General features: G+C 35.1%; 1 protein-coding gene and 1 long non-coding RNA gene across 4 annotated transcripts in view; one reads left to right on the top strand and one right to left on the bottom strand.

Annotated features, from left to right (window-relative positions):
• Positions 1-2375: 2375 nt before the first annotated feature.
• Positions 2376-13413, bottom strand: part of THSD7A (thrombospondin type 1 domain containing 7A) — a 446765-nt gene continuing 435727 nt past the window's right edge. For 2 of the 3 annotated variants that reach the window (XM_058724979.1, XM_058724980.1), the window contains 5 exons: positions 10126-10221; positions 6800-6882; positions 6245-6455; positions 3665-3752; positions 2376-2984 (listed from right to left, as the gene is read on the bottom strand). In XM_058724979.1, coding sequence (XP_058580962.1) covers positions 2900-2984; positions 3665-3752; positions 6245-6455; positions 6800-6882; positions 10126-10221 — 563 coding nt within the window. In that variant the 3' untranslated portion in view covers positions 2376-2899. The remainder of the gene's footprint in view (positions 2985-3664; positions 3753-6244; positions 6456-6799; positions 6883-10125; positions 10222-13413) is intronic. The other variant, XM_058724982.1, reaches the window with a different exon arrangement.
• On the top strand, positions 2820-11214 carry LOC131509351 (uncharacterized). Its single transcript, XR_009260447.1, has 3 exons — positions 2820-2887; positions 6359-6490; positions 10089-11214. It is a non-coding gene; the product is annotated as an uncharacterized LOC131509351 (long non-coding RNA).

The raw sequence follows: 13413 nt of genomic DNA, 5'->3' as shown, positions 1-13413 counted from the left end.
GGCTACATATCCTGCCTTCCATCTTTGTAACAAGAGGCCACCCAGTATTTAGCCTAACAGTGAACTTCCAATACGTTCCCTAGTGTTAGGTCACATTGAACCCAGTCTCCTTCATATATATAGTGTTGTAAAATGTAACTAATTTATGAATAAAATAATGTATTTTCATAAAATTGATTAATTTTGATCAGTTCATTAATTCTTAATATATGGGTTACACGATACTGATCTGCCTTCTGAATTAGTCACCTTTTACAGTATCAGAAGTATAGCTTTTGTGCAATGCTATTTTATTCTATTCAGTAACTTCAAAGTTAGTAGGTGCTGCACGCGTTTTATAAGGCTGTTAGCTAAATTCTTCAAGTAACTGCAGATTATTTCTCAACCATTTTGTACAAATGGAGCTCATTTTATTCAAAGAGATCAACTTGAGGATTATCTGGAAGACCCCTGAGTGCATACACTGACGATCACAGTTTTAGAACAATCATATGATTTTTATTCCTTCTCTTCAATAAGACAGATGCAATGGAATTTGTTTTTATGAGTTTTTTTTTTGTTTAAATCTTTGATTCAAAGTAAAATTCTCATCTTTGTGACCACCTATTTGCTTTTAAATGATTTGCTTTGCCTAATACAGTGAATGTTTAATAAGGAATTAGTGCTTTCCACATTTAATTCTTAGTGAAGTAGGTAGAAATTTGTTAATTTTTGAGGCAACATCTGATAATCTGATGTTTTTTGTAATCTTTGCAAATAATCCAATGAACAGCAGGGGGAGCTCAAACTCTACTATGAATGTAAAACACCTAGTCTAAACCACTTTTATAGCAACACAGCTATGTTTAAGATAAAATAGCTTATTATACTATTTTTAAAAGACCTGAAAACCTAATGTCCTCCCCTCTACCAAATGTTGTTGCAGTAAATGTTGCCTGAAAAATGGAATTGCTTTTTAATGGCACCTTTTGAATTTTCTTTTCACACACAAGAAGTCTACCAAATCAGATAGATAGTACTTCACTGTGCCTTTCCCAGGGCTACATCTGTGAAAAATACAACTACTTCCAAAACAGTGAAAAAGTTGAATGACTCCTTTTCACTTTTCAAATTAAACAGTTCTCATATTCTAAGGTAAATGAATGAAAACAAAAGATGACACAATTAAGAGGTAAGCACTGAAAAAACTTCTAGACCAGTGGTCAGCAAACCACAACCTGCAAATATGTGACCTGATGACTGTCTTCATAATGGGAGGTTTACTGGGAAACTGCCATGTTCATTCTTCTATGTACTGTGTATTGTCTACACCTGCATTCTTCTGATGACAGAATTGAGAAGTTGTGACAAAGACCTGGCTGAAAATTTCTACTATCTGGGCCTTGACAGAAAAAGTTTGCGACCCTTGGTCTAGATATTTAACAAAGTCCTGGGCAAAACATTTATTCTCTCTTGAAAATTTTAGCTTTTGAACCATACAAAGACTCCTTCAAATTTTAGTAGTAAGAAAGACACAACCATGGATACATTAGACATGAAACGAAGAATGTGAATCAGGAAAAAGAAGAGTCAACACAATTTTGATTCCTTTTAGTTACAAAAATTATCAAGACCTTATTTTCTCCATCTGCTCAAAATTAAAAAGACAACCAGCTCCTTTTTTTCTTTTCTTTTCTTTTTTTAACAAAGATAACAAATATAAAAATCTAGTCATAAACAGCCTTCAAAGTACAATTAAAAACCAACTAGAGAGATCCATCTTTTGAAAGGTTAATGAGTTCGGGATTTGAACATTTAAATCCCTGCCATGTGGTTGATTTCGCAATGGCTGCAGCAATGAGGAAGAGTGTATATAGCAGATGTAATAGCGAATTCCATCCTGTTGCCATCCAAACTGAACTTTGTACTCTTTAGAATACAAGAACTTGCAAATATCTCCATGACACTCTGAGCACATATGTCTTCATCCCATATGAAAAGAGGCAGTTTCTATGGCAATACTGGTTAAATGCCTATCATGCTGCACTAATATAGTGCAAAAATGTGCCTTCCATATAGCAAAAGAGATGCAGGCAACCAGTTTGAAAATTAGGGAAAGTAGAAATATATTAACACAAGCAAATAAGTTTTCCAGACAATAACCACTATAAAATACTGAACTTGAGGACTTTTTTTTTTTTTTTTCTCTAAGATCCTAGTACATGTCCAGCATTCGTATTTTGGAGAAAGACACGAACTAATTCTTAGAAGAAAGTCTTTGCCTCTGAAATGCAGGTTAATGAAAGCTATCATCAAACGACCAAGATGCTGAATTTACTCAATGGGTTTTCTGCTCCGCTTAGAGCTTATCTTTTATTCGCTTATCTTTTATTCACCATTAAAATTGCTTATTAACAAGTACATAGTCTGACGTAGTAATGTGTATCATTCAATTGCGTATACATGTTGTTATGCTTCACTATAGTATTGTAGAGATCTTGGTATAAACTCTTCATGCTAAAATGTTGTTACGGGTTAACACTGCCGACAGAGGCTTGGATCAGGCATCCTAACTGAACAATTCCACAACCATATTTTAGAGATGAATGTGAATTGTCAGTTGGTAGATATCAGAAAAGATTACAGAAAACTTAGAATGCAGCATGTATTCAACTAAAACTCCTAGAATTCTCAGGGCTGTTTTGTTTTGTTTTTTTTTGTTTTTTGTTTTTTTGTTTTTTTGTAAGTGGTACTGTCTTAATATCTCCAATGGCACTGTGATTTTCACTCCTTTCTTTGATGCTCTTTTAAAAAGTTACATTGCATTTTAATTCACACAGTATGAAGAGCTTTGTGGCTTCTGGATGTCTACTGCAAAGTCAGAAATCTGAAACTGGTTGTTGCCAGGGTAAGTTATATTTTACATGTCTGCGTCTCCATCATAGGCTAAGGTTAAAGGTTTCAGTCGGTTGTTTTGCCTTCTTTGGGGTTTCTTTGGCTTTTTGCTGTAAACAACACAACAACAATAGGAGAAAGAATCATTTGTAAATTCTACTGTTTTAAATGACAAACTTTGAAATGTATTGATAAAGTTGCTAATTGCCTGTATGACCTAAATTCAATCTTAGAATTGGATACTCTGGTATCTTTGAATTTCTTAGGTATGGTCTGAATAAAATTGAAAAAGAACTCCTCCCATATTTTATTATCTTATAAAAGTGAATTATCAAATGGAATTCCTCTGGTACTAACAATGGAAATACTATAGTATAGTCATTTATATTTGAGCAGAAATCTTTGTAAATAATACATAATTCATAATACATGTTTAAAAAGATAGTTGAATTGGATTAGGTATGACCATAATCTCTTCCCCCAGTAGTAACTGAGGATCAGTCTGGAGTTCACCGTAAGCATATGAAGCAGTATTCTCTTGCAGAACCAAGGAGAACACACTTAAGATGACCTGGCGCAGCTCTGGCTCATTTTCAGATTTCAAACGGCTCAGATTTGGTAGGTTTTAGACCAACTATGACAGAAGCCATTTTTATTTAGAATTGCAGACGAACACTCAATGTGGAATACTTATTTGATTTAGTTTGCTGTTCCTGTGTTATGGTCAACCGACAGTATTTTTGCTGAAATAGATTGTTGTGCCCCCTTAGATTGTGAAATAGTTACTCACCAAGCTAGATAAATCATGGAGACCATAAAGATGAGTAACACAAATGCCCCCGCTGCTACACCGTAAACCCAGGTCTTTAGTCTCCCATCTAAGAAGAATGGATATTAGTCATTAATTTACATTAGTTTGGTGTGCGATTTTATATATATAGATAGATAGATAGATAGATAGATATATCTATATATATATATATATATATATATATATATATATATATATATGAGACAGTCTTTAACTATGACCAATGACCAGCCACATATGACCACATTGTTTCAAAACAAAATGAATTACTGCCTAGGCACAGTTAATGATGAATGCAACGCTGCTATTATGAGTTAGATGCTGCTTCATTAAAGGTAAATTATCAATGAGACTTGAAAGGCCAAGAAATAATGTTTTCAATTAAATTTGTGTTCCGATTTCAAGTTTATATGCCTAAATTTTTGCTGCTGCTTAACTAAATTTTAGTTCAAATCAAATATATGTGTAATGCTAAATAAACATTTTGTTCTGATTTTCACTCTAAGAATGGCAATTACAAGAAGAAAAATCATGCAATTTCGAGAAAGTCCAATAGCTTAGGGTTGATGCAGACAGGTATTTGAACATAAATTTTGTCACTTTAGCCTTTTTTTTCCCAAATGAATTGAAAGTGAATCTGTTCAACATTTTTTTAGAATTAATCTTTTATCTAATTTACACTTACACTGTATTTTAAGGTTCATTTGACAACATCATTTGCGAAAATAGCCAAGTTTGATTATAACATAGAACTTTTTAACTCTGAATAATTTTTTTCTACCTTTTCTATTATATGGAATTAGGCAAGACAGGAACTTCCCTAATTTGGTTTTCTGGTCTTACTTTCTTTGAACTTCTTAGTTTTGTGTTGAGAATAAACTTCAACTAGAAGATAGTATTAATAACCTTACCTAACTTAATCTGAAACTCACATCAACACATATTTTCTGTTGCATACGTAAAATTAAAGGTGACATTGGTGCAAAAATTATGGATTGGGCAAATGGACTTCACAGACACTCTCGTTTATTTAATGTTTGGAAGGCATCAAAAACAAATGTTTTTTCTGCCTGAAGCTGGATCAACCCAGGAGGTCCATTAGTTGGAAACAATCTGTTAATATTCTAAATAGCCTTCTTTTCAATTCTCAAGACTTAAAAAATTAGACACTGGTTTAAAATCTGCCCTGAGAGTTCTTCAACAAATAATCTTTGAGTTCCTCAAAAACCAAGAACAATGCCTAAATGTACTTTTTAAGAACATAAACCTTTTTAATATACTAAAATACTCACTGTAGGGAAGCTATATATTAAACTTAAAACACTCTTTTTAAAAACGAGTTTTGATTTGAGGAGATCTGCATGGATTCTTATTCAGGGTCACAATTGCTAACAGCCATGTGCTGGTCCACGATCTTGAATACTGAAAGAAGAGTTTCCCGTGTTTGCAAAGACAAGTCAGCTTTGCAAAATAAATTGTATTTCAGCTAAGAACCTTACCAAGGCAGGGATAATGTGGTTAAATCACAGTATTTGAGCTACCTCACTCCAAAACTGAAAATACTTAAAATCCTAATAGTGATTCTCCAGTAAGGGAAAGTGTTTTGACTTAATAAATTCCAAAGAGAGATGTGCTAGCTATGAGGATTCTTTCTTTTCTCATGTTTGTAACAAGTATAAGGTAGACTGCACCTGGCTTTGCCTGGCGATTTCCTTTGGTCACTAACTAGCAATTCCTCTTGGTGTAAGAAACACCATCATGATCTTACCTACCATATAGCCTTCATAGCACAATTTTAAGCACCAGCGTTAGTTCCAGGAAAAAGCATATAGTTGATTTCAACTGGGTAGAGAAAGTATGCAGAGTAGGGATAGCATTTTACTAGACCTTCAAGCTTTTGCCTGTATTGGCTTCAAGCCCATTACTAGACACATGAAGAATGTCTGTTTAATATGACAGGGGTCTGGTCAGTCTTCAAATTTAGATCATCCCATCTAGACAGGAAGGCTCCATCCCTGCCCTTCTGTATCTGATGCTAGTACGGGTTCTGATTACTTCAGTTTATCAAACGGAAGAGCTGATAGAAATTGGGCTGGCCACCAAGTGCCCCTTGGCACAGCACTGCATTACTGATGATCCTATTTTAGGTTCAAATTATTACCCGTCTGTGGTCAAATGAAAAATTCTTGAATGTCTTTACAGTTTTATTTGTTCCAGTTCTGAATGACAATACACTTTTTTCCTCATTAATATTTTCACTGTTAGATTTCTTTATTCAATATGATCGTAATTATACTTGTAAATGTAGGCCTGAGATCAAAATAACTAATATCCTAAATTTTTTTTCCATAGAAGAAAAAGTCATTTCTCTGAACTTTGAGCATGAGTGCTTTTTTTTTTATAATAGTAAAAACATAATATATGGCAGTATCAGAATAAATGAGTACAGATGAAATATTTAATAGCTCGTATGAAAATGCTTGCTCATTCTTTTAATCCTTTGACATGGTTAAATGTATAAGTAAGAGATTCTACATCAACACTGTCTAGTCACTTCACCTGGCCCAAATGGCTGTAGAAACCAGGTCCTTCCCCGTCCTGTTGGGTTATTGGAGGATGGGGTTGGATGTACTGCGCGACTCGTTTTCACATCTCCTCTTTTGTCCTCCACAGTGGGTATCACCACCACGGGGATAAGTGTGCATTGCTCAAGTGTACCATTAGAAGACATGACTTCAGTGTATCCTTCTTCACAACTGCATGTCCTCATCTGCAGGAGAACAAGAGGATTTCTACACATATAAGGTGATCTTTGAAAGCATGACAGATAGGACTTGAAGAGAAGGCTTTCAAGAAGTATTGTTTTGGAAGTTTACCACATGTAGTTTCTGTCTTAACTACATAAAAAAGGACACACATTTTTTACTGTACACAAATTATTCTAACAGAAACAAGTACGTTTAGAATTATTTACATTGATAAACGGAGAGGTCCAGAAATTAAGTTGCAGGCCTCAAGACATGCATTTTGGGGTGGGGGGAATGGACTGTACAAGAGTCAGCGGGGTGAGAAATAATGAAGCTAGTTTATTTATCATATTGAATTCACACATACCTCACTACAGTAAGAGTGGGGTTGACTACACGGTGGGTTACAAGACCTGTCAGCATCAGGCTGGCGCACCACCAAGCAGCCCCCTGCAGAACAGAAAATCATACATTGACAAGCAGCATCTCTTGCAATGATAGAAATACACTATTGTGTAGACGTGTCTTTGAATCCTGAACCACTTTGGGAATCCATGGATTTTTCTGAGAGCAACTGATTGTGAGATAGTTGGTTAACCTTGACCACTTTATACAGGAACTTGAGGCTCTTCTTTTTTATTTTTCTTAACATTTACTTATTTTTTGAGAGAGACAGAGCGTGAGCAGGGGAAGCACAAAGAGAGAGGGAGTTACAGATTCTGAAGCAGGTTCCAGGCTCTGAGCTGTCAGCACAGAGCCCAACGTGGGGCTCAAATTCAAGAACTGTGAGATCATGACTTGAGCTGAAGTTGGATGCTTAACTGACTGAGCCACCCAGGCGCCCCAGAGACTCTTGTTCCTCTTCAGAGCAGATGGCACAGAGCCTGGAACTCAGCAGGTGCTCAGTAAGCGCTTGTTTTTGTAGTTGCTACTTTGAAAACACTAATTGCACAAGGGCTATTTCTATCCTAGTCCCCCCTGTTGGCCCAGTTCAACATTGCAAAACAGATTTAATTTTCCTTCAGAGTTAACTTTTTTCTTGGCTATTCAAAGAAATAGTTGTCACATTCTTTGAGATGTCTCTTTAATTTACGTGACTACCACATACATGTTCTTCTCTAATAATGCATATTTCTTTGAGAAAATTTCCAATTCCTGCTAATTCAGGAGTTTTGGGGGTAGAGGAAAGAAAACACTTGTAGCTACTAGGAGGTATATTTATGTTATTGTTTAAACTTGACATTGCAGCTCTGTTTTTTCTTCCTTCTCTTTCTTCTTTTCAAGTAGAGTGTGCCTGCGTAAGTTGTTAAAAGTGAGGTTTTAAGATGGGAACAGATGTCCTAGAGAAACCATATTGCTGATAAGGAAGGAACTTAGAGTTTCAAACCATGCTTGCTCACTTGAACAGAATTTTAGGAAAGCAAAGTTTTTTCCTTTATTTATGGAACTGATCATCCCCTGGGATTTAATCAAAGATAACTATTGTTAATTCTTTGCCTTATCTCTCAATAATATAAATACACTATTCATCAAAAAAAAAATTGTGATGGGAAAGCAAATTGCAGTTAAATGTCCATGTTGAAGTTATTATCATTAAACACATGAAGAAAAAGGAAAATAACATCTTGATTTCTAATAAGGACAACATCATAAAACAGAAGCAGGCGGTCAAGGTAGGTAATATACTTCACATGCTTGTCTATATCTCATAAAGAATCTTACCACTCCTAAAAGATGGAAGAAGAATGCATATAGAGTTTATCACAAATCATTTACATGTTGGCTTTTTGGTATCAAAGAGTATTAGAAAGAAATACATGGGATGCTTTAATGAATTAAAAAGAAGGTGAACATATGATTTCTACAGGAAGTCTTTTAAAATTTGACTTACCTTGGCATTGGGGACTATCCCCGATTTTAGTGAGAAAAGAGCTTTTAATATGTAGAAGAAAAGGCAAACAAATATTATTTGCATCCATATTTGGAAAAAAGCCCTGGAAGTAATAGGACCCTCTGGGGAAGCTGCAACATCCCCTCTGAATAGTTTAAAGAATGCAGACCTTCATTTTCAACACTTGAGTCGAATGTACCACCTCTATAAATGCCTTCAAATTTAGAAAATCTATGCTTCCCTTCCCAGGACTCTTGCTCCCCATATGCCTCTTAACAGTGGCGTGGTTGGAACATTTTCTGCCTAACACTGAGAGAGAGCAAAGAGTTTCCTGGCAGGGGTCTCTTCTTTGTTGTATATGTGTCCACTGGGAGTTGCTATTATCAATGGTTTCTTGATACAGATTTGTCATGTATAAAATCTTACCTTCACAAAAACATAATTTGATATCCTGTTCCAGCTTTCATAGGGAGGAAATAAGTAATTACGTTTAAATAAATGCAGGTAATTTAAAATTTAATATAAAAATTGATGCTTTCCAAAAAGCATATTGATTCCTGTTCCTGTTATCTTGATGTATATATTACAGCTAAATTTATAAATGGACATTACTCACAGACACCCAAATGCACATTACTTTCTCTCCCTGCCAGAGGGTCAAAACGATGGCAGTAAGTCAGCAGGTTCCCCTAAGCAGTTAACTGTCAAAACTCATGCTATTGCTGCACTATGAAGATTTCTATAGATTAGACTTACACAAATAAATTGTTGAAGGAGAGATCTTAGATCTTTGGGTCATATGTTTAAGGTTGAGGTTCTGGCTCCAACCTTGTTTTTTTTTCCTAGGAAATTTGCAAGGTGGTTCAGTACATACCTGGAGCCAAGTTTCTTGCCATTTCATAGGGACATTAAGATCCCTTGCATTTACTGAGTTTAGATAAAGAGACTTGAAGTAATTGCAGATTAGAGAAGCTCTTTGGGGGTGTATTTGGGTCAAGGGACATTTCAGAAAGATTTTTCATTTGGATTTCTTCTTTGAGTATATAATTTTTGAGTGGAGACAGAGTGGGTTAGCTGCCCAGATAGTCTGGGCTTGAGATTTGCCAACAGATTTTACCTATTAATGAATAGAAAACTAAAACATAGATTTCTGAATTATCTAAGTATCAAGATACTTAGATTTGTAAAATCATACTCCCTTTGTAATACTTTTGGTCTGCATGTATATGGTCTCTAAGATCCAGAAACAAAATATATATCTATATATTTAGCATGTGGTAAGTTAATCACATATAAAAATTGTTAGGAAAGATAATCTGAGAATTATGATAATTTATTGGAATTAGACTATTTAAAAAAAAATTTTTTTTAACGTTTTATTTATTTTTGAGACAGAGAGCATGAACGGGGGAGGGGCAGAGAGAGAGGGAGACACAGAATCGGAAGCAGGCTCCAGGCTCTGAGCCATCAGCCCAGAGCCCGACGCGGGGCTCGAACTCACGGACCTCGAGATTGTGACCTGAGCTGAAGTCGGACGCTTAACTGACTGAGCCACCCAGGCACCCCGGAATTAGACTATTTTAACCAAACTCGTGCAGCAATGTCTAAAATGGCTAGATGAGGGAGAATTTAATTGAGACATTAAAAAATAAAAGTCATTGGTCGCCAGTTATATATAGCTTAGGTACTGAATTCGAAACATGTTTTGGATATCTTGAGTATCTTTGTTTCCTTAACTGTTTAACCAACTGCATGTGTGTTACAGGAAGACTTTCAAAAACCAAAGAGATTTGGAGGTTTACCTGTTACGTTTATACCATCTGACCTTTGACACCAGACTGTTCGGGAAGAACCTTTCCAAGCACTGGCCATCCATTTGTATTCATAACACTGTCCATCTGCAGGGACACAATAAACATGAACAGAAGCATTCTGCTGTCTAGAAGGACAATCATGGGGAAAGTATATTAGGAAAATATTTATAAACAACTGAAAAGTGGTGAATCCATCTCAAAAATGATTCGAATGTTACTGTCCTAAAATTACCATGGAAATGTTATAAAATTCCCGATACATTCCTAAATCCCAACTAATGTTTTATGTCCACTGTCATATCTGATGTGAACTTGGATTTTTAATATAATTTAACGTTCAAAGTATTATATCAAATTTACATACGGGGCAAATAATAACAAAAAATGTTCAATTACTTATGCAGTTTTAACAAATACTACCATTTAGACATGGTTGCTTTAGTTTTCTTTTGTCTGTTGGGGAGTGAAAAATGAGATGAACGTGATATCCTATTATTAGGTCCTCTTCCTGATGTGATGTTCCTCCATATCTATCCAGCAAAAGCCACGATTTTAAAGTAGATACATGCATTCCTTTGCCATGGTTTTTATTCTTTTAATATAATACATTATATGAGGTATGTATATATCCATAAAATATAGCACATCTGGTCCTCAAACAACATGGAGGTTAGGGGCATGTACCCCTATGCAGTCTAAAGTCTGTGTAGAACTTTGACTCCCCCAACATTTAACTATAAACAGCCTACTGCTGACCGGAAGCCTTACTGATAGACAGTCAGTTAACACATACTTTGTATTATATGTGTTATGTACTATGTGCTTAAAATAAAACCATAAGGAAGAGAAAGTATAGTTACTGTGTTTATATTAAAAAAATCTACATGTAAGTAGACCTGCAGTATTCAAACCATGTTGTTCAAAGGTCAACTGGATTAGGAATTCTAAAAGTATACTGTATGTATCAATCTGAAACATTCAGTATTGTAGAAGAAATATTTCTATGTGATTTTTTTTTTATAATGCAGCTCTGGTCTTATTTAACTGCTATATAAAATTCCACTGTACTAAATGCCAGTTTTTTGTTTGCTTTTAGCTATTTCTTCTCTGGTGGCCTTTTAGGTTGTTTTCAATTTTTGCTATTAGTACAATGCCTCAGTGGTCCACCTTCTGCAAGTCTCCTTGTGCTTCTTTAAAGTAAATATCAAGAGGAGAAACTGCCGTGTATCACCATAGGGATGGCTGCAACCTTCCTAAATATAACTTTTTTTCCCTCCCCAAAACAACAATCCACACACCCAACAGCAGTGAATAAGGTTTATCATTGCTTAAGCCTTTAATAACATTGATAATTGTCAGATTTAAAACTTCTGGTTTGTCTGGTGGGTGTGGAAGCTGCATTGTCATTCACAAATTTTTAATGTTTACTTACTTTTGTGTGTGAGAGACAGAGTGTGAGCAGGGGAGGGCAGAGAGAGAGGAAGACACAGAATCTGAAGCAGGGTCCAGGCTATGAGCTGTCAGCACAGAGCCAGACAGGAAGCTCAAACTAGTGAACTGCGAGATCATCACCTGAGCTAAAGTCAGATGCTCAATTGACTGAGCCAGCCAGGTGCCCCTATATTGTCATTTTAAATTGTAGTTCTGTAATTACTAAAGCTATTAAAGAGTAACAAATGTTTTGGGGGCATTTAGACTTCCTTTTATGAGAATTGCTTCTTTATATCTTGTGGCCATTTTTTTTTTATCCTACTGAAATCTGTGCCTTTTCTTATTGAATTGTGGAAATATTTATTCTAGGATAGCAGTTCTCAAAGTATCTTGTAGAGAACCTGGGAGACTCTGACATTCTCCCAGGTGTGTGTGTGTGTGTACTTTTTCAAGTACACATTCATGTGAGTAGAGCTGGGTTTTCTTCATATACATAAACCAAAATAAGACTGCAACAGATTGAATGCAGAAGTAGAGAATCCACCTATCTTCCTTTAAGCCAGATATTAGAGATTTGCAAAAATGTAAAACAAGACCATACTTGTCAAAGTTACTGTTTTTGGTTTGCAAAATAATTATTTTTCAGCAAGTATGTTATTTACGGTTACACAAAATTGGTTTATGATTATTTTAAATCTTTTCATTTTTAATACAAACTTTTATGTATCTAAAATTCACAAAAGAAAATTTGGATCAGTCGTTGTAGATACTAATCCTTGGAAATTAATTGCCCTCACAAATATATTTTCTAAGTCTGTAGTTTCTTTCTTAGCCTTGTTTATGATCATTTATTATGTAGAAGATTGAAATTTTAATTTAAAATAATTTTTCTTCCTTCCCATTTTTGTGCTTTTTGCATCCTATGTAGGAAATTATTCCCTACCTTGAGTTTATAATGATATTCTCCTATATTTTCTTTTAAATGTTGTATAGTTCTATTTCACTTTCAGGTCTATAATTTAACTAAAACACAATTTTATGTATGGTGTGAGCTAAAGATAATTTTAAAAACATAACATGGGTAACAAGTTATTGCAACATTATTTACCCACCTACTACCCTACTGACTTTCATTTCTGTCATGTATCCATATATGACAATTTGTTCCTGAGATTCTTTCATTAGTTTAATTGCTTTATTGTTGACTTGTCACTCTTTTTAAATTACTAATGCTGTAGAATAAATTTTGAAAAAAGCCATGTAAGTCCCCTAATCTCTCCCACTTTTTCCTTCTTGAAATTCTGGGATCTTATTGGTCTTCGACCTCTTTGTATTAATTTTTGGGTCAATATCTCATAACACATTAAAAACCTGTTCAAATTGCCACGGTGCTTGGGTGGCTCAGTCAGTTAAGCCTCCCCACTTTGGTTCAAAAATGATACCATCGTTCATGAATTCAAGCCCTGGGTGGGGCTGTGCTGACAGCTCAGAGCCTGGAGCTTGCTCTGGATTCTTTGTTTCCCCTCCCTCTCTCTCTCTTTGCCCTTCCCTCACTGTGCCTTGTCACTCAAAAATAAATAAATACTAAAAACAAAAATCTGTTCACGTTAGGAAATGCTCAGCACGGTGAGTGTAGTTATCATCTGTCACAATACAAAGTTATTAAAATCTTACTATATTCCCTCTGATGTACTTTTTATCCCTCTGACTTATTTACGTTGTAACTGGAAATTTGTACCTCTTAATCTCCTTCACCTATCACTTACTCTGGCAACCACTAGTTTGCTCCCTGTATTTATGAATCTGTATCTGTTTTCTTGTTTTGTTCATTCGTTTTGTTTTCAT

This window comes from Neofelis nebulosa, chromosome 4, assembly GCF_028018385.1.
Source record: "Neofelis nebulosa isolate mNeoNeb1 chromosome 4, mNeoNeb1.pri, whole genome shotgun sequence".
Classification (NCBI taxonomy): domain Eukaryota; kingdom Metazoa; phylum Chordata; class Mammalia; order Carnivora; family Felidae; genus Neofelis; species Neofelis nebulosa.
Note: the sequence above shows the minus strand (reverse complement) of the source record. Positions and strands in the feature narration are given on the sequence as shown.